Here is a 26,658-nt window from a genome sequence, read left to right on the forward strand (position 1 = left end):
GTCTTGGCTCCCCTCACATCTGGCCGGGGTGTGGTGTGTGAGCTGCAGAGCTCAAGGGGCCGCCCCTGCTCTCACTGGCCACTGTACCACCAGCCCTCAGCAGCCAAGGTCCCAGAGCGCTGGCTTCAACCTACGTGAGCCCCCCGCCCCCGCCCTTCTGTTGCATGACCGGGGCTGGAAGGTTTTCAAAAGGAATTTTACCAGGAAGTTGAAAGAAAAACAAAATCCAAAAAAGGCCAAGAGAATAGACAGGAAGGGAAGCGTCTGTGCATAGAGCTGATTCCTCACCAGGCTGGGGTCTGAGGGTCAATCTGGAGACGCCCAGACCTCCCCCGCACCGCCCACGCACCTTGGGTTTGGGGCGTCATCACCGCCCCCCCCCCACCAGAACTGCTTCCCAGAAGGCCCTGCCCACTGTGTCTTCCCACCAGCCTGGGTCATGCTCAGAAGCCCTGATGCCCTGCCCGGAGTGGGAGGCATGCCCACCCTGGCCCCCCTGAGGCCTGAAGGACCAGCTGCTACTGCCTCCCAGGTGCCGCCCCACAGGCGCTGGAAGAACCACGCAAGACTAGGCCGGTTCCAAGCATCATTCCAAAGTGCAGGGCCAGTGGGAAGGGCTGTTTCCCACATCCCACCCTTCCTCGGTCCGCCCGGAGCCTCGTGTCCAGGAGCTGAGGGTCCCCGTTCCTCAGTGGTCTTCCTCTCTTGCCTTCATGGGCTGCTGGGGAGAAGGTGGAGTCGGACCGTCCCTGGGAAGGCGCAACAAGGCTGGGAGAAGGTTCTATATGTTCCATGTCCCACAGCCTTTGACCAGCGTCCCTGTTGCTCTCCTGAGAGCTCTGACCTCACTTCCTGTGGTCTGAGTGGGTGAGGAGTGAGGTGGGGGTCGGGGGCGGCTCCAGAGGCAGAGGCCTGGGGCTCCAGGGGATGGGGGAGCAGGAATGCCGGGGCGGGGAGACGTTGGGCAGGACTCAGGCCCCCAGGCTCCCCCAGGTTCCCGGATTGCTGGGCTGGAGCTTCTTTTGGCTTCCAGTCGCTTTCACAGGGCGGGATGAGAAGGTTCCCGGAGGCCCCAAAGGTGGATCCCGATCTTGGAGGTGAGCCCCACCGAGGCAGCCCAGGCTGAGTCTCTTGCTGACTCAGGGACACTTCAAGGGGAGTCTGCAGGGGGAGTTGGAGCAGAGTGGGTCACCCCCTGCTGCCCCCGTCTCCTGCAGGCCCCCTCCCCTGCTGCCACCGAGCTCTCCCGGCTACTCACCAGAGGCCTTGCGTGCTGGGCGGCGGCGCTGACTTCTCCGCGTGGGGAGTGGCCCGTCGGGGGGCCAGGGCGGCAGCACCCCTGCCAGCGGCTGCATGAGGTTGCTGTCCAGGCCCTCCAGCCAGTCTGTCCTCCACTCCCACAGGGGCAGAGAGAGGGCGTCCCGGGGAGACGGGGGTGACGAGGCATCTGTTGGGGAGAGCAGAGCTGTCTGGGGCCAGGCCTGAGCTTTACTCCTGCTCTGGTTTCTGGCAGAAGCTCAGGGCCCAGGGGCTGGAGCTATAGTACAGCGGGTTTGCCTTGCACAGGGCTGACCCAGGTTCGATCCTCAGCATCCCATCTGGTCCCCCAAGTGCCGCCAGGAGTAATTTCTGAGTTCAGAGCCAGGAGTAACTCATGAGCACTGACAGGAGTGACCAAAGAGCAAAAGAAAGTAAGAAGGAAGGAAAGAAAGAAAGAAAAAGAAAGAAAGAAAGAAAGAAAGAAAGAAAGAAAGAAAGAAAGAAAGAAAGAAAGAAAGAAAGAAAGAAAGGAAGGAAGGAAGGAAGGAAGAAAGAAAGAAAGAAAGAAAGAAAGAGGAAGAAAGAAAGGAAGGAAGGAAGGAAGAAAGAAAGAAAGAAAGAAAGAAAGAAAGAAAGAAAGAAAGAAAGAAAGAAAGAAAGAAAGAAAGAAAGAAAAAAAGAGGAAGAAAGAAAGGAAGGAAGGAAGAAAGAAAGAAAGAAAGAAAGAAAGAAAGAAAGAAAGAAAGAAAGAAAGAAAGAAAGGAAGGAAGAAAGAAAGGAAGGAAGAAAGAAAAGAAGAAGCTCAGGGCCCTAACCAGAGCCTCTGCTGGGAGCTGCCAATGCCGGCCGGTCTCTAGGAACTGAGGCTGCCCCACTGGCTTCTGGACACCTGCCTTATTGGGGTCACCTCCATCCCAGATGAGCCAGGGAGGTTGCGGGGCAAAGGGCAGACTAGGGGGTCTGAGACAGAGTGGGGACAGTGAAGGCCAGAGGCCGCTCCGGAGGCAGCTCAGGAGTGGGGCTGGAGAGGGGGGGAGGGACATAATTTTTGGACTGTCCTACTTCTGAGGGCTGACCCCAGCAAGCCACTGACCCCTGCTGCCTCCCCTGGAGAAGAAAAGGAAGGAAAATTTCAGGCAAATTTGGCACGGGGGGAAGCAGAGCACCGGGACACCCCCGACCCCCATATGACCCCACAGAGGGCTAGCAAGTGGGGCCTCATGGTCAGGGCCGCAGCAAGGTTCCCTCGGGAAGATGAGGAGCAGGACGGGGCGGTGTGCGTACCCGTGAAGACGGAGTCTGTCTCCCTGGGCTCCAAGCCCAGGCCGAAGCTGTCCACGGCCACGGCTAGGGCCCGGGCAAAGTGGGCGTCGGCCAGAAAGGAGCCGTCGGAGGAGCTGACCAGGCTGGCCCTGGCGCTGGGGGCATTGTCCTCGGATGCTGAGCCCCAGCCATTGGCCAAGGAGCCCTCGCTGGGGGTGGGGGTAGGGCAGGGCCGAGGAGGACACAGCAAGCTGGACCCGTCTGACCCTACCCCTGCACCCGCCCGGCCCATGTCGGCCAGGCCCGAGGCGGGGGGCACACTGATGTAGCCATAGGTGACGGGCGGGGAGGGCGGCCTGGGCCTCGGTGATGCGCTGTTCCTGGGAAGAGGGACAAGGGAGGCAGGGCAGAACATTCTAGAAGGTGGGGAGGGAGTCACAGGGAAGGGCTGCTCACCTGGGCGTCTCCTCGCCCTCACTGAGCTCCAGACACAGGGCCACCTCCTCGGGGGTCAGCACACTGTCCTGGTCATCCTCCAGTGAGGAGAGGGAAGAGCTGGACAGGTGGCTGGAGGCTGGACTGGGCCCTGAGAGGGAGGAGGCCGGGGGACTGGAAGGGCTGGGGGGACCTGAGGGGATCAGGCTGGGGCGGGGGGCTGCTGACAGGGGCAGGTGGGAGGGAGGCTGGGGCTCCAGTGGGTGCCTGTGGGGGTGAGATGGTGCAGGAAGGCTAGTGCAGTTCTGAGGTACTGACACCTCCTCCCCAGCTGCTGTCCCATCCCCAGAACACCCCCTGCACCCCAGGGTCCAGACCCCCTGTGCCTCTTACCCAGCTTGAGCTCCCTGAGTGGGGGCTCCCTGAAGTGAGAGAGGTGTTGGGGGGAGAGGGCGCGTGGCCAGCTCGTTGGAGCTGCTGCGGAGCTGTGGGCCCAGCGCCCGCCAGGCCACCAGCGCTCGGGGAACGGCACCTGGGCATGAGAAGGGAAGGATGCTGTCCCCACACGAGACCAGGGGCTCCAGCCCGCCGCCACTGCCCCTCCTTCCAGGGTCGCTCCTCACCTGGACTCTGGGAAAGGTTCCCGGTGCCTCCACTCCCTGGCTCCCATGCCCACAGCTCCACCGGGCGGCTGCCACGAAGCAGCGGGGAGCTGTTGGCCTGATGCAGCTCTAGAAAGGGAAGTCAGTACTGGGGGGCACACCAGGGCGGGCTTCTGACCCCAATTTTGAGCTCTGTCTTAATCCCCAGCTAAGCAGCAGTAGGAGAGTGCCCCCCCAACCCCCCGCCTCCACCCAGCCAGCCATGATTGGTGGAAGGGGCTAAGCCACGTGGGACCCCACTAAGGGGCCCATGAAGTGACTCAAGAGCACAGGCCTCGCATATGCCAGGCCCAGGGGTGATCTCCAGCATAGCCTGACACAGCTGGGTATAGCCCCGGTGGACCTTGGTGTGACTGTGCAAAGCAAGAGCGGGGCAAGGAGAGGAGAGGAGAGGAGAGGCGGGACGCCTTCTGCTTGGTGACTGCCTTGGGAGCAGGTGGCCAGCCCCGTGGAGAATGGAAATTTGGGGCAGTTCCAGGCCAGGTTCCAACTTTCCACTCCTGGGCAGGTACATGCAGGCATGGCCCCTCCCAACTTCCCACGTTCGTTGGTAGATCCTCCCTGGCCTTACCCTGCTTCTTCTTGGCCTTCCAAACCTCCGCGGGAGCCAGGGACAAGCGTGGGGAAGCGAGGCCCCTGCGGCTGCAGAGGCTGTCAGAACTGGGCCAGGGGCTAGAGAGCCGGGCCCTCTGGGGTGGGAGACGCCGGACAGCAGGGGCCTGGGGGCTTGGCCGGGCTGGGGGGCTGGAGGGCAGCTCAGCGATGAGAGAGCCATAAAAAGTGCTGGTGTCGGGAAGCAAGGGCACTCCAGGGCTCCGGGGGTCCCAGGAGATCACTGAGGACAGGAGGAGGTCACCGGTGGGCACAGGGACCGTCCCCAGCCCTCGACCAGCCTCGGCCCCACTGGACATGCTCACAAGAATGACGGCCGTCCAGAGCATCCCGAGGGTCCACTCCCAGCCTGCTGCTGAGGCTGCTGGTGCTGCTCAGGTCCCGAGAACCAGATGTGGAGCGCCACGTGTCGGCCAGCCATGGGGAGTCGCTGTGGTCCATCCTGGAGCAACGGGGCAGGGCCGGTGAGGCCGCTGGAATTCTGATTGGCTAAAGCCTCCAGTAGGGACTCTGATTGGCTAAGACCTCTAGCTCACACAGACTCTGATTGGCTAAGACCTCCAATCGGTATGCTGATTGGCTAAAACTTCCAATAGAGACTCAGATTGGCTAAAACCTCCAGCGTGCAGGGACGCTGATTGGCTAAGGCCTCCAGCATGCCAGGGAAGCGGGAAAAGTTGAAAAGCCTAGGATGGTGGTGGCGGTACGTAGCTTCGCAGCCTTTCACCCACTCCTTAAGCTTTGCCACCCCAGACTCTGTTCCGCTTGAATCCCGGCTCCCGGGAAAGGCAGCGGAGGCTCAGAGCACTGCCTGGAATCAGTTTCAGAACTCCCAAGTCCCGCAGCCTCGCTGTGCGGAGCGTGCACGCCCCAGGATCTCCTGCTGAGAAGTGGCTGCTGGCTTGCAGGTGAGGACACTGCTGTGACAGGAACAGAGCCCTGGCTGGGCTGGGCTGCCCAGCCAGACCGCTGCTTAGGGGCGCCTGAACCAGGCTGCCTGCCTGCATGATATCCCAGAATAGGACCAATGGTCTCTAGTACTGAAGAGTCCCTCACAGACGGCGAAGAGGCCCCAATTAAAAGAAAAAATAATCCTCCTTTTCGGGGGAGTCATATACTAAAATATTTGCAGAAGAGAAAGGAACAGGGATCAGACTCAAGCACCTTCTGCCTGAAAACCTCCCATCACTCCTTGCTTACCGAGATGGGGACCAGGGGCCTGGCACTGCCCATAGCTCCTTGGTCTGGCTTCCAGTGCTCTCCTGACATTGTGCTCTGGCCTCTCTAACCCCAGTGTCCCCCAAACTAGAACAAATGCTTGTCTTTCTCTGGGAACCTAGTGGGTCTTTTCTCGCTCTTCTCTTTTCTCCTCTGCTTCTTGTTATCAGACCAAGGTAAAGTCTTACTTCCCCGTGTCCCTGATCTGGTCCCCTTCACCCAGTTATTCTGCACACATTTCTGGGCTGTATTCGTGTGCCAGTGTGGCTGTCTCTGTTGAGACTGAGAATTCTGACTGTTGGAACGAAGTGGATGCAGACAGGCATCAGAATGGATAGAGGTAGGGGCCCAAGGAGCCTGAGACATTTGGGGACAGAGCAGACAGAGCCAGGAGGTGGCTGGAAGAGAAAGTCAGGAACACAACCCTGGTGTGTGGGAACATAGTTCCAGATTGAGGAATGGTTGGCAAAATGGGAGCCCAAAGGCCTTGCTGTGGCCAGCACATAGTAGGTGGTCAGGAGACTCCTGATCACGGAAAGGTCCCACTGGCAGAGAGAGGGAGCTGCTTCCTTCTGCTTGTCTCCTGAACGTAGACTCTGTAGCCTTCACCCTGGGCAGCTGTCCCTGCCAGCCGGCTGGCAACTGGGAACCATGGGAAGGATCCCTACCATGGGGCAGAGCGCCCTCTGCTGGAAATCTGGGTGACCCCAGGCAGGGCGCTGAACATTGCAGAGCAGACCCAGGGGAGCCTGGTGGGAAGGGCAGCAGCGGGGAGGGCCTGCCCCAAGTCGGGAGTGGCATGATGGTGATGGGGCCACTGGGGGTCAGGGAGATCCAGGTGGGGACCCAGCAGTACACAGGGCCCTGTTCCCTCACCTGTGCTTTAGGATGGCGTCCTCACTGGTATACCTGTACAGACCTGTGGAGGGCAGGAGGAAGGCCATAGCTGGAGGCCTGTCCCCGCCCCCGCCATGGGCTTCCAGTCCTGGGTCCCTGGGAAGACTCCCCCCTCACCTGGGCCCAGGTGCACCCCAGCTCGACGCCGGCGGTGGATACACACAGCAGTGCCCAGCAGCAGTAACCAGAGCCCCACAGCGCTGCTGGCAATGACCTCAGGCCGGGCCAGGGCGGCCTTCAGCTGCCTCAGTGTCCACGGTGCCCTGCTCCCCGGCTCTCGGGCCGCTTGCTCCACGGGCTGCTCTATATGGGATAGGAGCTCAGGCCGGGGGAGGCCAGCGGGGACGACGGGCTGGGGCTTGGGGGCGGGGGCCTCACCTAGAAGGAGGCAGACAGGGGTGCTGGGATCCCCAGCCCCGGCTCCCGTCATGGCGGCCACCTGCACGCAATAGGAGCCTGGCATCCGCGTGGCCATCTCCAGCTGGGTCTGCTCACCCGCCACTGTCCAGTTGGCGGAGGGCACGGAGGCATTGCCCAGGCTCCAGACCTGAGGCAGAGCAGAGGTGGGCAGCCCCCAGGACCCCACACCTGCCCCCTGGCGCACACCCACTTTCTGTTCACCTATAAAGCAGAAACATTTCTCTCCAGGATGAGGAAGAGGCACATGCAGCAGTCTAGGAGGCGGGAGGATGGGGAGACAGAAGAATGGGGAAAAGGGAGGATGGGGAGACAGAAGGATGGGGAGACAGAAGGATGGGGAGACGGGAGGATGGGAAGATGGGAGGATGGGGAGATGGGAGGATGGAGAGATGGGAGGATGGGGAGACAGAAGAATGGGGAAAAGGGAGGATGGGGAGACAGAAGGATGGGGAGATGGGAGGATGGGGAGATGGGAGGATGGGGAGATGGGAGGATGGAGAGATGAGAGAATGGGGAGATGGGAGGATGGGAAGGCGAGAGGATGGGGAGACGGGAGGATGGAGAGATGAGAGAATGGGGAGATGGGAGGATGGGAAGGCGAGAGGATGGGGAGACGGGAGGATGGAGAGACGGGAAGATGGAGAGACGTGAGGATGGGAAGGCGGAAGGATGGGGAAACTGGAGACCCAGGGAGACATAGACCGGGGGTGATGCAGGTGGTCAGGCTGTGGAGGCTTTTGGGACTCAGAGAAGTGTGAAGATCAGGGTTGGTCCCCGTCCCCCTGCCATAAATTTTGACATGTGAAGCTCAGGAAGGACCCCCAGATGTACGTTTCTAGCAGGTTCTTGGGGCCCTGCTCATCCTGATTCCCTCCTGCCAGGGCCTCGGCCTCACTGCCCAGTCTGAATGGGGGGTGCTGGCCGAGCGCTTGTGGAGGCCAGGAGTCTGGCAGTGCCAGCGTCAACCACAGGAGGTTTCCTTTGTGCCCAGAGTGAGGGTCTCTGGGGAGGCAAGTCCCAGGGTGTCGGGTGAGTCGGCCCTGGGGGGGTACCTGGTAGCCACGGATGATGCCGTTGTGGTGCTCAGCTGGCGGTGGGGCCCAGCTCACGAGGACACTGCCATTGTTAGCCTTGAGGGTCACCCCCTGAGGAGGGGCACTGGGCACTGGAGAGGTGGGGACAGAGCGGAAGAGTGGAGGGAGAGAACTCAGGGGCGGAGCTGGACTCAGGGACATGGACCTACCCCCCAGATGGCTGTGGGGTAGTGAGGGGTCCCCCTGGCCCCCAGGACCAGTCCTGACCTTGCTCAGGCAGCCTCAGGAGCAGCACGTTGCTGTCGGGGCCGCGGGCACGGCCGGAGGATGGTCTCACTTTGAGCTCGTAGTCCTGGCCCCAGCGGAGGCCTCCCAGCTCGGCGCTCTGCTTCCCGGCCAGTGGGGCCTCGGCCCACGGCGCTCCCTGGGCCCTGAACAGGGCTGTGTAGGACTCAGCCGGGGCGGCCGGGCCGCTCACCTGGGGGATGCAGGCACGGGCTTAGGGCCAGTGTCCCACCTTCCCGGGCTCTGCCTCCCTCAGAGCGCCGGCCTCACCTTCCAGCGGAGCCACACGGCAGGCCCTGGCGAGCGGCCCCCGGCAGGCCTTGGGTTCAGGAGGGTCGCGTTCTCCAGTTGAATGCGCACAGCCAGGAGTCTCAGGGGTTCCTTGGAGTCAGGGGGCTCTGTTGGGGCGCAAAGGACTGAGCTGGGGCCTCCAGGCCAGGGTGTAGGAACCCGTTAGAGCTGTCAGCCATGGAGGACCCCCAACTCCCAAATCCCAGGGTGGGGTGCAGCCGCCCTTACCCTGCACAGACACTCTGGCGGCCCGGCTCTCCCTGCGGCCCGCCCTGTTGGTGGCCACGCACATGTAGGTGCCCCCATCGCTCTTCTCAGCTCGCGCCACCAGCAGGGAGCCCCGGACCATCTGTCAGGGTGGGCACCGGTGACCTCTTCAGGTGGGGGGCTGGGGCGAGGAGGGGAGCCCCGCCACCCGCTCTGCTCACTCACTTTGTGCCGCCCAGGCTGCAGGGCAAGGGGCTTCCCGTCCTTCCACCACGAGACAGTGGGCTCGGGGCGGCCCCAGGGCGGCCCGCACTCCAGAGTCACCTGCTTGCCCACCGTGGCCACCGTGTCCCGGGGCTGCACCTGGAAGTCCTCCTGAAGGACTGTGGGGGAAGGGAGGGGGCAGGAGAGCCAAGCCCAGAGGCCCCGTGGGTGTCTGAGCGCACGTTCCCCTAGGCCCACCTGGACCCCACCTGCCCCCTGGCCCCCAGTCTGGTCTCCCAGAGACACCCACCCTGCACCTCTCCCCGTCTCCCCAGCCTCACCAGCCGCAGACAGCCGTGCACCCCGACTGACGGCCGTGCCCAGCCGGTTGCTGGCCTCACAGGTGTAGACCCCCAACTCCTGTCCCTGGGCAGGGGCTGGCAGCAACAGGAGAGTCCCGTCGGGCAGGAGGTGGTAGGGGTCTGTGGCAGTCATACTCAGGGGCTGCCCATTCAGCATCCAGCGGATGGTGGGGGGCGGCTGGCCCGAGGCTCGGCAGCTCATCCTGGCAGGCCCGGGGCCCTGCAGCAGCTGGTCTTCGGGGTGGATGGTGATCCGTGGTGGGGAGTCCTGAGCCAGGCCTCCTGCGAGGGGAGGCAGCGGGGAACCAGGTCTGGGTACTGACAGACCCCCGGTCCCAGCACTCTCATCTGCCTTCTCTCATTTGTTCCAAATAAGCCAGGGGAGGACCTGCAAAACTGTGCGCCTGCCCCTTCGTCTTGTGTATAAGCATGTCACCAGCATCGGCATCACCATTGCCACCACCATCACCATCACCTCCACCATCATCTCCTCAGCTATCACCACCACCACCACCATCACCATCACTTCCACCATCATCTCCTCAACCATTACCACCACCACCACCACCACCACCATCACCATCACTTCCACCATCATCTCCTCAACCATTACCACCACCACCACCACCACCACCATCACCATCACCTCCACCATCACCATCACCTCCACCATCACCATCACCTCCACCATCATCTCCTCAACCATCACCACCACCACCACCATCACCTCCACCATCACCATTATCTCCACCATCATCTCCTCAACCATCACCACCACCACCACCACCATCACCATCACCATCACCTCCACCATCATCTCCTCAACCATCACCACCCCCACCCCTACCATCGTCACCGTCACTCCACCATCACCATTACCTCCATCACCTCCACCACTCCCACCATTATCACCATCACCTCCACCATCACCATTACCTCCATCATCACCACTTCCACCATCACTGCCTCCACCTCCATCATCACCACCTCCATCATTACCACCACCACCTCCACCTCCATCACCATCACCTCCACCATCACGATCACCTCCACTTCCACCATCACCTCCACCTTCACCATCATCTCTATCATCACCACCTCTACCAGCACCACCTCCAAAATCACCATCACCTTCACCTCCCCCATAACCATCACCGCATCCATCACTGCCACCTCTACCATCACCACCTCCACCATCGTCGCCTCTGCCATCATTATCATCACCACCTCCACTATCATTCTCCACCTCTACCATCACTGCTCCTACTCTGCCTCCATCACCATCACCAGCTCCACCATCACTATCTCCATCATCACCATCTCCACCATCACCGTCTCCACCTCCTCCACCATCACCACCTCCACCACGATCACCTCTTCCTCTACCAACACCATCACCACCTCTACCACCACCACCTTCACCACTGCCACCATCACTCCCACCCCCATCTTCATCTCTGGGACCCCTCCAGCAAAAGGAAACCAAGAAGCAAGGGGCCTTTCTCCCTGGCCTGGGCACTGGGCGGGGGTGGGGGTGGGGGCAGGATCCTGCCTGGGGGAGGGAGGCCACACTCACCCGGGCTGAGCAGAAGCAGGAGCGACAGGGCACACTGGACCCCGAGGAGACCCGCTCGCACGGAGCCCATGGCCGCGCCGGCCAGGTCCTTGTCCCCAGCACTTTGTCCTGGAGCTGTGAGCTCAGAGCGGAGGGAAGGAGGGGCGGGGCGCCGGTTGTTTGTGGCCGAGGCTGCCCCAGGAGGGAAGCAGCTCTGAGGAAACCGATGCTTCCTGCCTGGCCCTCGTGCCTTGGAGGACTGGGAGGAGACCCGAGGAGAGAGACTCTGACCTTGACCCGACACCCCACCCCATTGCCATGGGCCTCGAGAGCCGGTCAGGGCTTCCTTGCGGCTCGTGCTCCCGGGAAAACCCCCACCCCCGTCTCCATCTTTGGAGCCCAAGCACCCAGTTCCTCCTGGGATTCAGCCTCCGCCCTTTGCTTCTAAGTGGCCCTCGCTGGAGGGGAAGCGGAGGGGGAGCAGGAGGGGCTGGGCTTCCCCGGGACAGATGGGTGGGGAGGGCACGGACAGATGGGTAAAGGACCGGGCCCCTTGGTATGGTATTCACCCTCTCACTTAGCCGGCCACTGCGTCTTCCAGCCCGGGCTTAGAGTGAGTCTTCCCAGCCTGGAGCCCCCGGTTTGCAGGTTTGCAGTCGGCCACTCTCTGGAGTGAGCCCACTCCCCTCAGGCCCAGCCCCTGTTTACAGGCTCTTCCTTCCAGACCTGGAATCTCAGCCATTTCCTGGACTTGTTCCCGGAAGGCCAGAGCTGGCCGCTGGGGTCTCAGAGGAAGAGTGTTCGGCCTTTGTTCCCCATGGTTCCTGGCCGGCTCCCCTGCAGAGCCAGCACCAGCTCAGCAACCCCCACCACACACACCCACTGCCACAGCTGCATGTGGGGAATGGGGGAAGGGTCCTTCCTGCAGCCCCCTCCCCTCAGATGCACCCCAAAGAAGCTGATCAGTGCAGAAGATGGCCGGGGTCTCTGGGCTTTCTCATGGGGGAGAGAAGAAATGAACTGGGAGGCGAGGGATCAGATGGGGCCGAGCGATGGGACAGTGGGGAGGGTGTTTGCCTTGCATGTGGCTGATCCTGTTCCATTCCCAGCATCCCAAAGGGTCCCCTATGCGGGCCAGGAGTGATTCCTGAGCATTGCTGGGTGCGGTCCGGAAACAAAACAAAACAAAACAAAAAGGCCAGGGGAAGGCCGGCATTTCCCACATGGAGGGTCTTTGGACAGAGAAAGAGTCCTTTGCAATTTCCCAGGTGTCTGTGGGGGCAGAGGTCACGGGGTCAGTGGGACATGCAGACATTGATGTCTGCTGAGCCCGAGACAAGATAGAATGGGGGGGGGGGTGGGCTGGAGTGATAGCACAGCGGGGAGGGCGTTTGCCTTGCATGCGGCTGACCTGGGTTCTATTCCCAGCATCCCATATGGTCCCCTGAGCACTACCAGGGGTAATTCCTGAGTGCAGAGCCAGGAGTAACCCCTGAGCATCGCTGGGTGTGACCCCAAAAGCCAAAACAACAACAACAACAAACCCAAGATAGAATGGGGGCGTTGGAGAGTCTTCACAGTTTGGAGCCTCTGGGCCCGTGCTACACCCCGACTCCTGTCCCTGGCTTGACTCAGGGTGCTGACTATTCCCCGCTTTCGTTTAGGTCTCTGTGATCAGAAAGATGCCTAAAGAGGGGACTAGAAGGCCAGTCTCCCAGGAGGCCCTCCTCAGCTGAGGAGCTAAGTGGGCCTGTCTGGACGGAGCCCCGAGGGACAGCATGTGTCGCTCTCCGGGACCTGGCCTCGAGCTGGGCCTCTGGCCACGGACACTTGATGAGTGCTAAGAACTGAAGGGCTGGGGGGATGCTTCCCACCAGGCTGTCACTGTTACACAGGCCTTTGTTCTCCCCACTCAGCCCAGTCCTCTGGGGGCCCTCGGGGTGGCCCGCCTCACTTCCTGTACTGGCTGCCTGGTGGCCTCCTTCCCACTGCCAAAGGCTGAGTGGCTAATGAGTCACAGACCCGTGTTGGTCACTCAGTGGAGTCACCTTTACTGTTTATTTCCAAGAAGTCATGCTTAGGGGCCCCGGGGCCCAGTTACCTACCACCCCAGCCTGGGCTTCTGAGGTTCTGTCACGCCTTAGTTGCCGGTTAGGAGGAGGCCAGGCGGGGGCCTAGGGACCCTCCAGCAGCCCCTCCTGAGATGCTTGTTTTCCCACCTCAGCCTTTGCTGGCTTCCTACCCCAAATTCCCTGAGTCCCACTGACTGGCCAAGAGGTGGGATAAGAGGCACGAGTTCAGGTGGGCTTGAAGCCAGTCACACTTAGGTTAAGGGGGGTCCCGGTGACCACTTCTACACCCAAATTTCCTGGGGGTAAGGATTTCCTTTAGCCTCCATATAAAATAATTTTTTTTGGGGGGGGGCACCTAGCTGTACTCAGGACTTACTTCTGGCTCTGTGCTCAGGGATCACTCCTGGTGGCTCAGGGGACCAAATGGGGTCCCAGGTCAGCACGTGCAAGGCCAAGTTCCAACTGTTGTGCTAGCTCTGGCCCTTCCTCCTCCTTCACCTTCAACGTCACATCTTCTCCCAGAGGTTCTCTCCGATCTGTGCTGGGCCCTGGGCTCTGATTACCCTGAAGGCTGGAGTGTCCAGCACCAACATGACCGCTCCCTCTGCTGGAAGGGGTGTCTTCCCTCCGCCCCTCCGTTTATCGAGGGGATTTTTCTCATACAGAAATTCTAGGCTGTTTGCAAGACACCTCAGTGCTGAGTCCTGGCTGCTCACGGGGTCTAGGCCAGGCTCCAGACACCTGGCTCTAGCTGTGGTTTCGCGGATGTGGATGTGCTTATGCCTGTGTTCCTTAAGGACAAGTTTGCTGGCGGGAACACGGCACAGTCACACTTCATGTGACCTATTTCCCTTGAGTCCCCAGGGCTGACCCATCCATGAACAACTGCTGGGTGAATGAATGACAGTGCACCTGAGCGAATGAGGGAAGGAGAGTATGTGGGAGCGTACACTTCGGGTGTGTTTACCAGGAGGGTGGAAGATGACGAAGGTGACGGAGAAAGAAGAGGAGAAGGGGGCTGCCTAGTGTTTTTAAGCTGTTTGTTTTGTTCTCTTGACTGTTGTCAAATCAAGCTGTCATTTCATTTCATCAAAAGTTTATTGAGCACCCGGGATGTGCTAGGCACTCCGCCGGATGCCAGTACCACAAAGATGAAGAGCGACATAAAACCCAACCCCACCGAAAACCCACTTCCGTTCTGGTCCCCCAGGGTGAAGGCGGATTTGGCTTGAGCCTGGAAGCCGCCCTGCAGGTGGGGGGGTCAGGCCCAGGGGCTGGAGCATGGCCTGCTTCCCTCTCACTCCTGGCTGACCCCAGGCCCCCCAGTTTCCCCACATGCCCAGTCTGCCTCCCGAAGGCCCTGGGGAAGGCTAATCAGGGACCTACTCCAGGGAGAATGAGAAGTGCCCCAGGACAGTTGGGGGTGGGGTGGGGACAGTTGGGGGTGGTATGGGGAGAGGCAGCTAGAAACATGGGTGTCAGGGGCTGCCAGGGAGCTGGCTCCAGCAGGCAGGCTGTGGGGAATAGCTCTGTGGGGTTGGGGACTGTCAGAGCTGGAGCTCAGGAGGTGGGGGTGAGGCCAGGGATGCCCAGACCCCAGGAAACATTAGGGACTAGAGCAGACCCCACCCAGGGCCTCCTCCTGCAGCTTAGGGGTGCCCCCTGTCCCCAGTCTCCCGGCCCCTCTGATGTGTGTGATTATGGGAGTCTGTCCTGTGCCCACAGACCCCTGGAGCCTGAGCATCGGATGGAGCAGGGCAGGTGGAGGGGGAGGCTGGATCGTGTCTCCCAGCCATGCTGGCAGGGGAGGAAGCTCCGCTGGGGTTCCCGGGATCAGTGATTGTTTGAAAGCCTCAGCGTGTCGGCTGGGAGAAGGCAGAGGGTGTGTGTGTGTGTGTGTGTGTGTGTGTGTGTGTGTGTGTGTGTGTGGTGTGTGTGTGTGTGTGTGTGTGTGGGGTGTGTGTGTGTGTGTGTGTGTGTGTGTGTGTGTGTGTATAGGCATGTCCCTCCCAGGGTCTTGCTTTCCGGGGAGCTGGTGGGGGCCCCCATGTCTAGGACCAGAGTTCAATTTAGAAACCAGGTTGCATGGAGGGAGGGGGCGGGGGCAGGCTGCCAAGAACATGCCCGTTAGTTGTTGGGGGGCTGGACAGGGGTGGCAGGGAGGTGGGGGGCAGCAGGAGCTCCTGGGCAGGCCGCAGGGGCGTCATGGGGAGTTAGGTTACTCATGTTAGTTTCCGCCGCCCTGGGGGGCTTGGGGCTGGGGAAGTGACCAGTCATCTAGCTGGTCCTAAGAGGGCGCCACCCAGACCCCCTGAGAAACCCAGGGAGTGGGTCCCGAGCACACGTGGGCCGGGCTCCCACCAGAAGCTCCCCCCAGGCCGCCGGGTCCCCCTGGAGCGCCAGCCCCGCGCCCCTTGCGGGCGCGGCCGCGGGCCGAGGGCGCGTCCGGGGCGGCTCAGGCGCTGATCTCCACGGCTCCGCCCTCGTCTTGTTCGCGGATAAGGTGCACGCCCGCAGTCCGCAGTGCCCGCGAGCGGCCGGGCGAGCTGGGCGCGCGGGTTGGCGACGTGTGCGTCCGGCCGGCGGCGGGCGAGCGCGCGGGCGAGCGCGGGTAGCGGCGGGCCGAGCGCATGGGCAGGGCGGGCGAGCGGCCGGGGACGGCCGCGGACACCGAGTAGCCGGGCGGCCCGGGCTCCGGGGCGCGGGGCTCCGGGGAAGCGCTCTCCTCCAGCTCTGCGGGGTCCTACAAGGACACGGGCCACCGGGCTCACGGTCACCGCCCGGCCTGGGGCGCGCGGAAGAGGGGGGTAACCCCCTGGAACTAGGTTCCCATCCAAATTGTGGAATCCCAGGGAGGGATGCAGAGACGCTCAGTGCTTGGGGCTAGCACCTCCAGGAGTGACCCCAAAGTTGAGCAGGAAGTAGCATCCCGTTCCCTTGGGGTGTCCCCCTGCCCCCCAATAAACAGATGAGTAAATGGATTGCTCCTGGGTGAGTCAGCCCCTCCCCGCCAGTCCGTCTCCTCTCCAGAGGCGCTGACAGGTATTTCTCCGGGGTGTCGAGCACCGTGAAGGGAGAGGTCAGTATGGGTCACTTGCAGAGGCAAGCTTCTGTGTGCGTTGGGGTTCCCGGGTGACTCCCGGCCACTCACCTTATCCTTCAGGATGTACAGAGCCAGGGGGTTCTTCCGCTCCTGCTCGGTGCTTCGGGGCAGGCTGTCTGCTGCACACAGAGAGAGGGGCAGCGGCTGGCCCAGGGCCACAGCTGTCCCACCAGCACCCAAGGCCTCGCCGCCTGAGTCAGGTCCCCACCATGACCCCAAAGGCCGGGGGCTCCCGGGAATCCTACCTTGGCCACACCTCTCTCTGCTCTGCAGTCTGCGGGCAGTTGGTGGTGGAAGGGGCCCAGGCGAGCTGGTGTCCTTGTTGCTCAAGTCTGCCTTCTCCCAGCAGCCCACGGGTCTGAGTGGCGTGGGGACGGGCGAGTGGGCAGCTGGCAGCTCACCTTCCACCTTCAGGCGCTCGTCGTTCTGGTCCATGTACTCTAGGGAGCTTTGCTGCTCCAACTTCCTCTTTTTCCTGCAAAGCCCACCAGCCCCCGTGAACAGCCCGGACAGGTGACACCAGGAGGTCTGGGCGTGGGGACACAGGATCGGATGGTGATCTGGGGTTGCAGGCAGGCAAGCAGGAATGGGAGAAGGCCAGGAGTATGGGGACAGGTTCCGTCTCGGCATGTGCTGGGATTCGTCTGCATCTCAGGTAGCAAACTACAGATTGTCATACTTACGTGGCAAGCTGAGCCTGGAACAATTAATAACCGCTCGCTGGGGAGTCGGTACAGAAAGTGGGGTCCCGCAAGCCAGGCACAGAGCGGCAGAGCAGACGGGAGGATAGAAGGCGAAGGAGGCTGAGCTGGGGCAAAGGATGTGGGATTGGAGAGTCACCTAGACTTTTTGGAGGGTTTCCAGCAGGCACAGACCGTCACCAAGGTCACCAGGAGGAAAATGCCGCCAGTGGACAGGATGATGTAGAGGGAGCTTCTTCCTGAGGACAGGGAGGGAGATGGGCGAGTTTGAAGGGGGACCGGGTGTGCGAAGGAGAGTTTTCTGAGAAGGCAGGGAGAGAAACGGGGCCCCAGGCAGCAGGGTCTCCCTCCCGGGGCTTCCCCATGGGCACGACTCACGGTACACGGTGATCCTGACGGGCAGGCTGCGGCCCTCGCTGATGGGGTTCTCCACCACGCAGCTGTACAGGTCGTCGTCGTCCATCAGCACGCGCGTGATGGTGAGCACCTTCTGGTCGGGGGACAGGAGCATCCTGGAGTCGTTGAGGAGGGGCTTGCCGTCCTTCAGCCAGGTGTAGCTGGGCTTGGTGCCATTCTCGTGTGAGCAGTTCAGGGTGAAGGCCTCGCTGAGCTCCAGCACCGTGGTCGAAGCCACGACCACCTGCGGCCTGGAAATGGGCACTGAGTGCCAGAGCGGGGAGCCTGTGAGGGCCGAGCCCCGAGCACCCCCCTGCCCCTGCTCAGGGCCCGCTCTCATCAATCAGCCCCTCAGGAGAAGGCCCTTTAGGGCTCAGCGGTCCAGTGCTTTCCTGCCCTCCATCCGTCCATCCACCCATCCAAGAACTGACCCTCCCTTCCTTCCTTCCTCTCATTCATTTATCAGCTATTTATTGAGCATGTAGTAAGCAGAGAGGCACAATGCTGAGCCAGACAGTCAGGATCCCTGTCCTCAGGGGACCCTCCTTTGCCCCCTTTTCTTCTTCCGAAACACCTCCCAGGGATGTCTAGGACAGACCCGGCCAAGAACGCAGTTTGGCTAGGCTAAGCTGAGGGGGCAGTGGTCTGGGTTCGAATCCCAACTTCTTCTCTAACTAGCTGGGTGACCCTGGCAAGTCACTCGGCCTCCTGGGACCTCAGTCTCCTTGTCTGAAAATGACGCCTGGAGTAGGAACGACCCCTCGAGCCTCATGATCATTAAAGGAGTTGACACGTGCCACAGCGTTTAGGGTTCTGGTGCGAGACAGCAGCAGTGGACCAAGTGTGGAAAGGTCTGCCCACGTCTGCCCTGCCCTTTACCGTCCACAGTGAGGTTGATGGTCTTCTCGCCAGTGAAGGTGTCGTCGGTGATGGAGATCTCCACCTCATAGGTGCCCTCGTCAGCCAACTGCAGGTCACTGAGCAGCAGGGAGCCGTTGTCGAAGAGGCGGATGCGGTCCCGGTAGTCGGGCCGCAGGGTGCCGATGACCTCTGTGCCGATAGACTGCACCACGGTCACTGGCTTGTCGCGCTTCAGCTGCCACTTCACCACGGGCTTGTCGCTGCTGGTGCTGCTGTAGTGCACGGAGAGCAGGGCCGACCTCCCCACTGTGCCATGGATCAGGCGCACCGGGCTGGTGATGTTCACGCCCTCCAGCGGCTCTGTGGAAGGACCAGGAGAGCCGGGCCGGCATCAGACTCCAGTCTGGGGGACTCTGTCCTCTCGGTGCATCCGCCCCTCTCCTGCCTGGCCCTTGTCTCTGTCACCTGCCTGTGGATAGAGCTTCCAGCAGCTCCCTCACTCTCAGGGTCTGACTGACCAACTACCAGTGGTCTCAGCCCACGGAACCAGAATTGCCACGTTTCTGGTTCCTTGAGATGTGCCCATACAGAGGAACACTCTGACACCCCCCAACTTCACCCTCTCCCCGCAGTAGATAGACTTCAGGATGAATCTTCCAAGTGTGTGTGTGTGTGTGTGTGTGTGTTTCTTCTTTTTTGGCAGGGCGTATACTCTTGACTCTGTGCTCAGGGATCTCTCTTGGCAGTGCTTGGGGAACCATATTGGATGCTGGGGCCCCTGTCGGCTGCATGCAAGGCAAGCAACTTCCCTGCTGTGCTGTCGCTCTGGTCCCGGTCAGGTGTTCTGAACTGTGGCTGGGGAGCATGTGGGCGAGGGGTGGAGAAATGTGGGAACAGAGGCAGGAAGAAGGGCGTGTGTGCAGGGCAGTCCTGGGCTGTGGAAGCTTAGGGATCCATGGATAGCTCGACGCTCTTCCATCCCAGGGGCCTCCCTGTCCTTCTCCTGCCCAGTGCAAAAGGACCTGTAAGATGGCCCTGAAAGCACCCCTGAACAGGCAAGCAGATTCGGATCAGCCTTCTAGGGCGGCTCCTCCTCATTAACTGGCGGTGTGGACTTGTCCACATCCTCATGTGGGCCATCGTTTCCTCACCGAGGAGACAGGATGTGTGCAGTGAGAAGAGCAAGTGCCGCGGTGCCAGACCTAGGAGTCCCGCGAGCAAGGGGGTTCGCAAATCCCATGACCTCGAGCACCGGCATTCAGGGGGCTCGTTTCCTCCTCCAGGGAGGCTGGACAGCTACACCCCAGCTCCTAGGGGAAATCATAGGGTCCTCTGCCCTCCCATACTCCCATGTCCACTCCCCCATGTCTACTCCCTCCCACCCCGTACGAGATCCCAGGAGGCCTTCTCGTGATGTCTTTCCACTCCAGTTTGCTCTTTCTGTCCCTTTAAAGGTGATCCTTCCGAGAGAGCCATGGAGACGCTGCCATGCCTGGTGGGCATGGGCAACCTTGCCCTCTTCCAGACAGGTGCCTTGTGCCCGTGAAGGTGAGTGTGACTGGGAGTCGCCAGGATGTGTGTGCATGTGTGACCGGACAGTTTTTCTCGGAGAGTGGCAAAGAAGACATGTTGCTGGGCAAACACTCTCCCAAGATGCCAGCCCAAACTTGAGCTGGTTAGGTTTGGGTGCACCCACCCCAAGGGACACAGAGGCCTGGGATGGGGACCAGGACAGGATACAGGGCCCTGGGAATGGCTAATGGCTCCCATCCATGGCAGAAATAAAAGGGCTCAGACCATTCAACCTTGAGAAGTGAGTCCCTCTGCCATCCTTCCTTGGCTCCAAGGCATCGTTATGCCCCCAACGGAGGCCAAACCAAAGGACACTGCCTCGGCAGCAAGCTGATCCTGTCCCTGTCAGTCTAACCTCAAGTAGGGTCAGGGGGCAGCTCCTGGGCAAGTAGGATTTTTCAGTTGGGCCCACCAGGCTGTCCCAGTGGTGGTGGGGTCTATGTGATGCAGGGGTCACGCTGGGTCAACCCCAGACCCCTGAAGCCATCTCCCTGGTCCTCACAGAGAAGTCTGACCAGCTTGGGATGTCCAACCTTCGAGTAGAGGATGATTCCTGGGGGTTGGAGCAATTGTACAGTGGGTAGGGCACTGGTCTTGCACGTAGCCAACCTGGGTTTGATCCTTGGTGTCCCATATAGTCCCCAGAGCTCCACCAGGAGTGATTACTGAGTGCAGAGCCAGGAGTAACCCCTGAGAATTGCCAGGTGTGTATCCATAACAACTGTCACTGTCACCATCATCCCGTTGCTCATCGATTTGCTCGAGCGGGCACCAGTAACATCTCCATCGTGAGACTTGTTACTGTTTTTGGCATATTGAATACGCCACAGGTAGCTTGCCAGGCTCTGTCGTGTGGGCAAGCTACTCTCAGTAGCTACTGAGAGTAGCTTGCCGGGCTCTCCAAAAGGGGCGGAGGAATTGAACCCGGGTAGGTCGCCCTACCCTCTGTGCTATCTCGCCAGCCCTCCACAACAACATCAATAACAGTAATAATAAACATAGGTGGGGTCCTGCCGACGGCCTTGTCCTTCCCGGAGTCTCTCTCCAGAAATGCACCCTCTTGTTTTCTGGCTCCTTATGGAGAATGTTGGCCAGTGCCTGCCTTTCCTTTCAAAGGTGTCTGACGTGGTGCTCAGCGAGTTCCCTAGATTTCGGGTCTCTCTCCACTGTCCCTCCTCCCTGCCGCCAGAGCTGCTGTCCTGTCTGTTCTTCCTGGCCGCAAGCCCATCTGTCCCATGGGGACTGCCCACAGAGGAAGCCCCTGTCCGGGCTCTCTCCAACTCTTGGTTTCCTTTTTAAGGTGTGGCCGCCAGAAGCACTCAGGCCAGAGATGCGAGCACACGGCCTGGCATTCTGCTTTGGTTCAAAGCCCCTTCCTCCTGCGACTAGTGAGACTCACAGCCCTCCCCACCCGGTTCTGTATATGGGGCAGCTGGGACTGTCCCGATGCTTAGTGGGCCCTACCAGGACCTCCAGGGCGGTGACATCATCTTAAGTATAATCCCACAGGAATGTCAGAGAAAAGCAGGAAATCAAAGTTGTGAAGAAGCCCTGGGGATCCAGGAAGGGGGCGTGGCGGCAGCTTTATTTTTTTTTTTAAAAAAAAATAATACATAAGAGGGCTTCCGTGGGGTCCTGCACGCACGGCTCTGAGTCGGTTTACTGGTGCACTCTGCCATGGAGATGGGACCATTGTTAATTCGCAGTTCTCCCAAGCTGACTTATAAATATAACACAATATGACTCAGAGCCCGCCCAGTCTTCTCTGTGCTGTTGGCCCAGGATACAGAGTCCCAAACCAGGTTCCTGTGGCTGCCCCACCAGTGCCACACTGACACCCTCCCGTCAGAGCTGAGGATTCCTCTTCAAGGAATGTTCGGGGCAGTGGAAGAAAATAGTGAATTTAGAGCATTATTAGTACAGAGGGCAGAGCACTTGCCTTGGATGCAACCGACCTGGATTGATTCCCAGAACCCTAGATAATGCCCTGAGTCCTGCCAGGAATGACACTGAGCACAGAACCAGGAGTAAGCCCTAAGCACCACTATATATGTGATCTTCTCCCTGCCCCCCCCAAAAAAAGGAAATAGTGAACTTGACCCTTGCCTCACACTTTACATAAATACCAATTCTAGGTAGATTATAGACCTAAAGATGAATGTTAAAACAAAAACGTTTAGTGAGCCTAAGAGATAAGACAGCAGGTAAGGTGCTTGCCCTGACACAGCCTACCCAGGTGATTCCATTACATCTCCATCATGAGGACAAAATGGACTTTCTAGGATAGCAGAGTGCTGGGCGTAAGAGAAAATAACATGTCAACACAGTGAAGTGAGTGCTTCTGTTCACGGGGAGACACCAGCAGAAGGGCAGAAAGGTGGGAGATAGCCCAGTGGGAACCACAAGCTAAGCCTGTGTGCACGTGCCTGCGTTTAATTCAGTTTAACTGGACACCCAAGCATCACTGGTCCACCCCACTAGTCAGGCTCTGCCTGGAGTTCCCCGTCCCTCACTCAATGCCTTACTCGCTGTACTATCACTCCAGCCCCTAGCACTGCTGGGTGGAGCCCCTATTAGCAATGAGAAGGGGGCTGGAGAGATGGGTCAATGCACTGGGTGTACTCTGCATGCAGGAAACCACCTGGTCCCACAGACCTCCAGGAGTCACTCCCAGCACTGTGGGCATGTACCAAACAAATTGAACAAAACACAGAGAGAAAGATACTGTAAATAAGAGAGACTCGAGGCTGGAGTGATAGTACAGTGGGTAAGGCATTTGCCTTGCACACGCTGACCCAGATTCAATCCCTGGCATCCCATATGGTCCCCCAAACTCAACAGGTCACCAGGAGTGATCCCTGAGCACCACTGGGTGTGCCCCCCCCACCCCAGGGAGAGAGAAAGAGATAGTCAGAGACACAAAGAGAGACAGAGAGAGAAAGAGGAGAGAGAGAGAAGAGAGGAAGAGTGAGAGGAGAAAGGAGAGAAAGTGTGTGTGAGATTCAGAGAAGACACCGAGAATTTTAGGCTGCAGCACATTACCTGAGACTCAGTCAGAAGAAATGATAGACAAACTCTACTCTATGCTTCAATACACAAAATTGAGGCTCTGTATTTACAGAATTCATAGCCAACACATGCTAAATGTGCTCAGACCCCAAAAGTCATTAAGTTTAAGCTGAACCTGAAGATTTTAAACTTTACTTAATCTTTGCATTTTCTGCCTCCAACAATGTTTTATTTGTTTTGCTTGAAAGGTCACAATATATCACATTAGTGATTTTTTAAACTCCTCCATTCAGTTATTCGCTACTTCAAGGAGGTATAAGGAAGCATTTACTTGGTAGCATCAGTTTCTTCAAGAATCATATTTGTCCCCAGGACACTGTACCGGTGGTTCTGGGCCAACTGGGCTGGTGAGTGAGAGGCCTGAGGCCGTGCTCAGTCCTTCATGCTGGGATTTCTGGGTCATCCTGGTTTGCTCAGGGGTCTCCAGGGAGCACCTCAGGATGCTTGGGGGACTCTAATCCCTAGACTACCAGGCCCCCAGAGGGCTTCAATGTTTTTCATATTGCTGACAAGACTGGATGATACATTTTTTTCAGAAAGACTTTCATTGGCTAATATCTGCTGTTTCTCTTACCTTCAACACACCAGAAACCATTTTAACGGTTTATGGAGTTATTTACTGCTATTAACCATGATGGTTTTTTGTTTTTTGTTTGGGGGGGCCATACACACTGTGCCCAGAGCTTACTCTTAGTTCTGTGCTCAGAGATCATTCCAGGTGGCCTGGAGGACCCTACGTGGTGCTGGGGAATCGAAACTGGCTTGGCTGTATGCAAGTCAAGTGCCCTGCCCACCATTTTCTCTCTTGTTTTAACCATGACATTAAAACAAACAAAAAAAAGTGTGCCAAGGCTTTTGGGGCTCCACTGGCTTAATCCCTGGGCAAAGCCCCGAAAGGGAAGGTCTAGGACCTCAGTAGATCTGGGACTGCTTTAGAGTAGAGCAGTTTAGATCTGCGACAGTCAGTGCCAGAACAACCACTTTTGGAATTTGTTTGTCACACAAGCTGGCATTTCCAAACTAATATACTAGGGATGGCAGAAATTCCTTCTAGAATCTCAGCTCTTTATTTCTCTAAGTCCACAGAGGTCAAACCTAGGTCATGACCAATCACTTATGAATATTGCTTCTAGGTAGAATTATTTTTTGCTCAATGTATTAAGTCACATTTCCTCCCACAGAAGCGTCTTTGCCAACTTTTGATTTATGCCTGCCCACTGGACTGAGGAGATTGTCCTGGGGTCGATTTCCTTACCATCTGTTGGCCCAAAAGAATGCGGGACAGCTGGGGCTGAAGCAACAGCACAGCGGGTAGGGCGTTTGCCTTGAATGCGGCTGGCCCGGGTTTGATTCCCAGCATCCCATATGGTCCCCCGAGCACCGCCAGGAGTAATTCCTGAGTGCATGAGCCAGGAATAACCCCTGTGCATCGCCGGGTGTGACCCAAAAAGAAAAAAGAAAAAGAAAAAGAATTCGGGATGGCTTGGAATAGTCCACGCCATGTCCACATTCTCTTCCTAGTTCTTCATCCACATACTTTTCCTTCCTGATTTTCTCATCTTGTCGTTTCCTCAGGGGCTGCTCACCCTGAGGGGAGCAGTACCACCCTCACGGTCTCCTTCACACCCTATTGACACTGGACTTTGCTGCATCGGATGTTGTTCTCTGGGAAACTCCCACCTCCCCTCGACTTCCTGGCACCCTGTCTCTTTGGTCCTGTCCGTTATGGGTCTCCTCAGTGGGCCATCCCCTCTCTGCTTCCTTGTAAATCTTGGGGTTCTCTGATGTTCCAGGTCAGCCCATTATTTCCCTTCCCACATGTGTTGTCTATCCTCACCGAAGTCTTATGTGGGGCTACAGCTTCTGCTTGTCCCTCCATAACCCCGACCGCCATCCTCCAACTGCGGGGTGCTGAGCAGCGCCCCCCCAGGTGTTTCTCAGACATGTCAACCCTGGCATTCCTCACTCCAGAAACCCCCCTCCCTCTCCAGTTTGCCGACTTTCCTCCCAGGTACACTGTCCACATGCCTCGTTCCCTTGCTCTGTATTCTACTCCCAGCCCCCGTTTTTTTTCTTCTTCTTTTTTCTTTTTGCTTTTGGGCTACACCCAGCAGTGCTCAAGGTTTACTCCTGGCTCTGAGCTCAGGGATCACTCCTGGTGGGGCTCAGGGGACCAGATAGGTAGGGTGCCGGGGATTGACCCCCAGTGGGCCGTGTGCAAGGCCAGCTCCCTCCCTGCTGGACTATCACTTTGGACTCTGGGTCCTATTCTTTCCCTCCTGGCCTATGGCCTCTGGCCAGTTAGGGGCATCTGGCACTCCTCCCACCCCAGACCCTTGGTCTGTCAGACCCTGTTAGACAATGAGGTCATTGAAGATGTGCTAAGTTAAGGTCAGCTAGACTTGTATGGGTGCCTCATCCAGCGGCCTTACTGAAAGGGGAATTTAGACACAGACGCACACATGGGAGGGCAGCATGTGAGCACTGAAGTCATGCTGCTGGGAGCCAAGGGTGCATCTGAGCTGCAGAGAGGCCCTGAATGAAGTCTCCTGGGCCTCCACAGGCGTCACGGGCCTTGCTGAAGCCTTAACCCCAACTTCCAGCTTGCAGAGCTGTTAATTAGTAAATAGCTCTTTTTGTTGGTTTGTTTTAGGGCCGTACCTGGCGGTGCTCGGGGCTTACTCCTGGCTCTGTGCTCAGGCATCACTCTTGGCAGTGCTCAGTGGGCCATATGTAAAACCATATGGAATACCGAGGAATGAACCCTGGTGGGCCATGTGAAGGCAAATGTCCTACCTGCTATCCTTTCCTTCTGCCCCCAAAAAAGAGCTCATAAGCCAGTCTGCGGGTCTTTGGTACAGCAGCCCCAGAAAAGCAAGCCGGGTTCCCTTCCTTAGCTGCGTTCCCTCTGCTTCTGGTGCCCCGCGTAGTGCGCCCTCTGAGCTACAGCCTGGTCCTGCTGTCCCCTGGCCCCTCCCACGTGGGCAGGTTCTCTTCCAGGTCTCCCAGTGTGCTTCCCAAGGCTCTCACCTCGCTGTTTTCACACGCTCCCTCCAGCAGCGAACTGCTGGGCTTTCGAAGAATCAGTCACTGCACACTGTCAGCCTCTGTCCATTCCCCCCTGCAAGGCCCAACCTCCCTATAGTCCTCATCCTTATCCTTTAGGATTTAGTGCGGATGTTTTCAGGAACCCTCTCTCCCTGGCTATCTCTGTCTCCATGTATTTAACCATCAGATCAGTCCCCCAAGGCTTGGTAGGGGTAGTGCAGGCAGTAGGTGTCTTTGGGGTGAAGGATGGGTCCGTTAGTATTATTATCCCAAACCAGGAGGCTTACTATCACCAGAGTTTCTTTCTCTCCTTTGTTGATCTGCACTCAGAGAAGCCAGGGTGGGGGCTGGGGAGGCACGAAACCAAGATTGCTCCCACCTCTCCCAGCCCCACCGTAATCCCTTGGAAAGAATGCTGAATTGGCCCACGCCAACAAGACGTCCCATAAGAAATGGCTCATTCCTGTCCTCTAATGTACTGAATGTCGTGGGAGCTCCAGAGTCATGCAGGCTTTTGGGGGAGGGGGCAGTGGCCGGCAGGAGGCCCACAGAATGAAGAAATACATTCAACACTAATGCCTGAATTCAGAGATGCTTCCCACGGCCGCGAGCGCTCTCCCCTCCTCCCGCCCCCAAAGGCATTCTGGCCCTGAGCTCTCCCCTCCCTTCTCTCTGGAAGCCTGGGGGTCCTTTCCCAGACCCTCTCTGGGCCGCTGGGTCTCCTACCTGTCTGGATGAGAAGAAGGTACACAAAAGGAGCGAGGCGCAGGACAATGAGGGCTCCGCACGGGGCTCCCCTTTCTCTCTTCATTTTGGGTGGCGTTCTCCAGCTCTGGTGCAGACAATTAGCATGATTTCTCCACTCTGGGCACGTCCCTTTGTACCACTCGGAGTTTCTCTGCCCGAACACAGCCCTGCCAACTTCCCTCTGAATACACAGAGCCCTGTGTGTTGCTGGACTGGCTCTTTCTTCTCTTTCAGACCTGGCATTTTCGCGTTTCAAAGCCCCACATCCCCAGTTCGGAAGGGGGAATCTGCTTAGAAGATCATCTCCAGTGTGGTTCCAGTCCGAGGGGGCCTGGCAACTCTTTGTTGGCCTTCACTAACCCCCACTAGCAGGGGACGTGAAGG

General features: G+C 58.8%; 2 protein-coding genes across 4 annotated transcripts; both read right to left on the minus strand.

Moving 5' to 3' along the window:
* Positions 1 to 578: 578 nt before the first annotated feature.
* Positions 579 to 11,344, minus strand: ROBO4 (roundabout guidance receptor 4). Of its 2 annotated transcripts, none has more exons than XM_055132791.1 (19): positions 11,275 to 11,344; positions 10,727 to 10,964; positions 9,130 to 9,432; positions 8,810 to 8,967; positions 8,606 to 8,726; positions 8,357 to 8,484; positions 8,069 to 8,279; positions 7,820 to 7,932; positions 6,726 to 6,894; positions 6,465 to 6,650; positions 6,327 to 6,369; positions 4,538 to 4,674; positions 4,192 to 4,455; positions 3,582 to 3,689; positions 3,352 to 3,490; positions 2,980 to 3,225; positions 2,545 to 2,903; positions 1,259 to 1,447; positions 579 to 1,161 (listed from the first exon to the last, which is right to left on the minus strand). In XM_055132791.1, the coding sequence occupies exons 2-19, from the start codon at positions 10,794 to 10,796 to the stop codon at positions 1,151 to 1,153; spliced, it is 2,955 nt and encodes a 984-aa protein (XP_054988766.1). In that variant the 5' UTR covers positions 10,797 to 10,964; positions 11,275 to 11,344; the 3' UTR covers positions 579 to 1,150. The 2 variants fall into 2 exon arrangements, with proteins under 2 accessions (XP_054988766.1, XP_004605203.2); XM_004605146.2 differs by having other exon boundaries at positions 10,727 to 10,840; positions 11,275 to 11,293.
* A 2,497-nt stretch (positions 11,345 to 13,841) lies between these two features.
* HEPACAM (hepatic and glial cell adhesion molecule) lies at positions 13,842 to 26,658 on the minus strand. Of its 2 annotated transcripts, none has more exons than XM_055130894.1 (7): positions 26,254 to 26,658; positions 17,857 to 18,198; positions 16,960 to 17,241; positions 16,721 to 16,820; positions 16,126 to 16,355; positions 15,929 to 15,996; positions 13,842 to 15,520 (listed from the first exon to the last, which is right to left on the minus strand). In XM_055130894.1, exons 1-7 carry the CDS (start codon positions 26,336 to 26,338, stop codon positions 15,233 to 15,235), a joined length of 1,395 nt encoding a protein of 464 aa, XP_054986869.1. In that variant the 5' UTR covers positions 26,339 to 26,658; the 3' UTR covers positions 13,842 to 15,232. The 2 variants fall into 2 exon arrangements, with proteins under 2 accessions (XP_054986869.1, XP_054986868.1); XM_055130893.1 differs by having other exon boundaries at positions 13,843 to 15,520; positions 15,929 to 15,999; positions 26,254 to 26,657.

Source organism: Sorex araneus, chromosome 3 (genome assembly GCF_027595985.1).
Source record: "Sorex araneus isolate mSorAra2 chromosome 3, mSorAra2.pri, whole genome shotgun sequence".
NCBI classification, from domain to species: domain Eukaryota; kingdom Metazoa; phylum Chordata; class Mammalia; order Eulipotyphla; family Soricidae; genus Sorex; species Sorex araneus.

What these genes read in the sequence shown, in the direction of transcription:
- HEPACAM (XM_055130893.1), bottom strand. Translation starts at nt 26,338, where the DNA reads ATGAAGAGAGAAAGGGGAGCCCCGTGCGGAGCCCTCATTGTCCTGCGC. An exon ending in CATCAACCTCACTGTGGACG is followed by an intron (nt 17,242 to 17,856) that starts GTAAAGGGCAGG and finishes TCTGGCACTCAG; the next exon opens with TGCCCATTTCCAGGCCGCAG. An exon ending in TGTACATCCTGAAGGATAAG is followed by an intron (nt 15,521 to 15,928) that starts GTGAGTGGCCGG and finishes GTGTCCTTGTAG; the next exon opens with GACCCCGCAGAGCTGGAGGA.
- ROBO4 (XM_055132791.1), bottom strand. Translation starts at nt 10,796, where the DNA reads ATGGGCTCCGTGCGAGCGGGTCTCCTCGGGGTCCAGTGTGCCCTGTCG. An exon ending in CGCCAGAGTGTCTGTGCAGG is followed by an intron (nt 8,485 to 8,605) that starts GTAAGGGCGGCT and finishes GCGCCCCAACAG; the next exon opens with AGCCCCCTGACTCCAAGGAA. An exon ending in GACAGACTCCGTCTTCACGG is followed by an intron (nt 1,448 to 2,544) that starts GTACGCACACCG and finishes TCTCCCCAACAG; the next exon opens with ATGCCTCGTCACCCCCGTCT.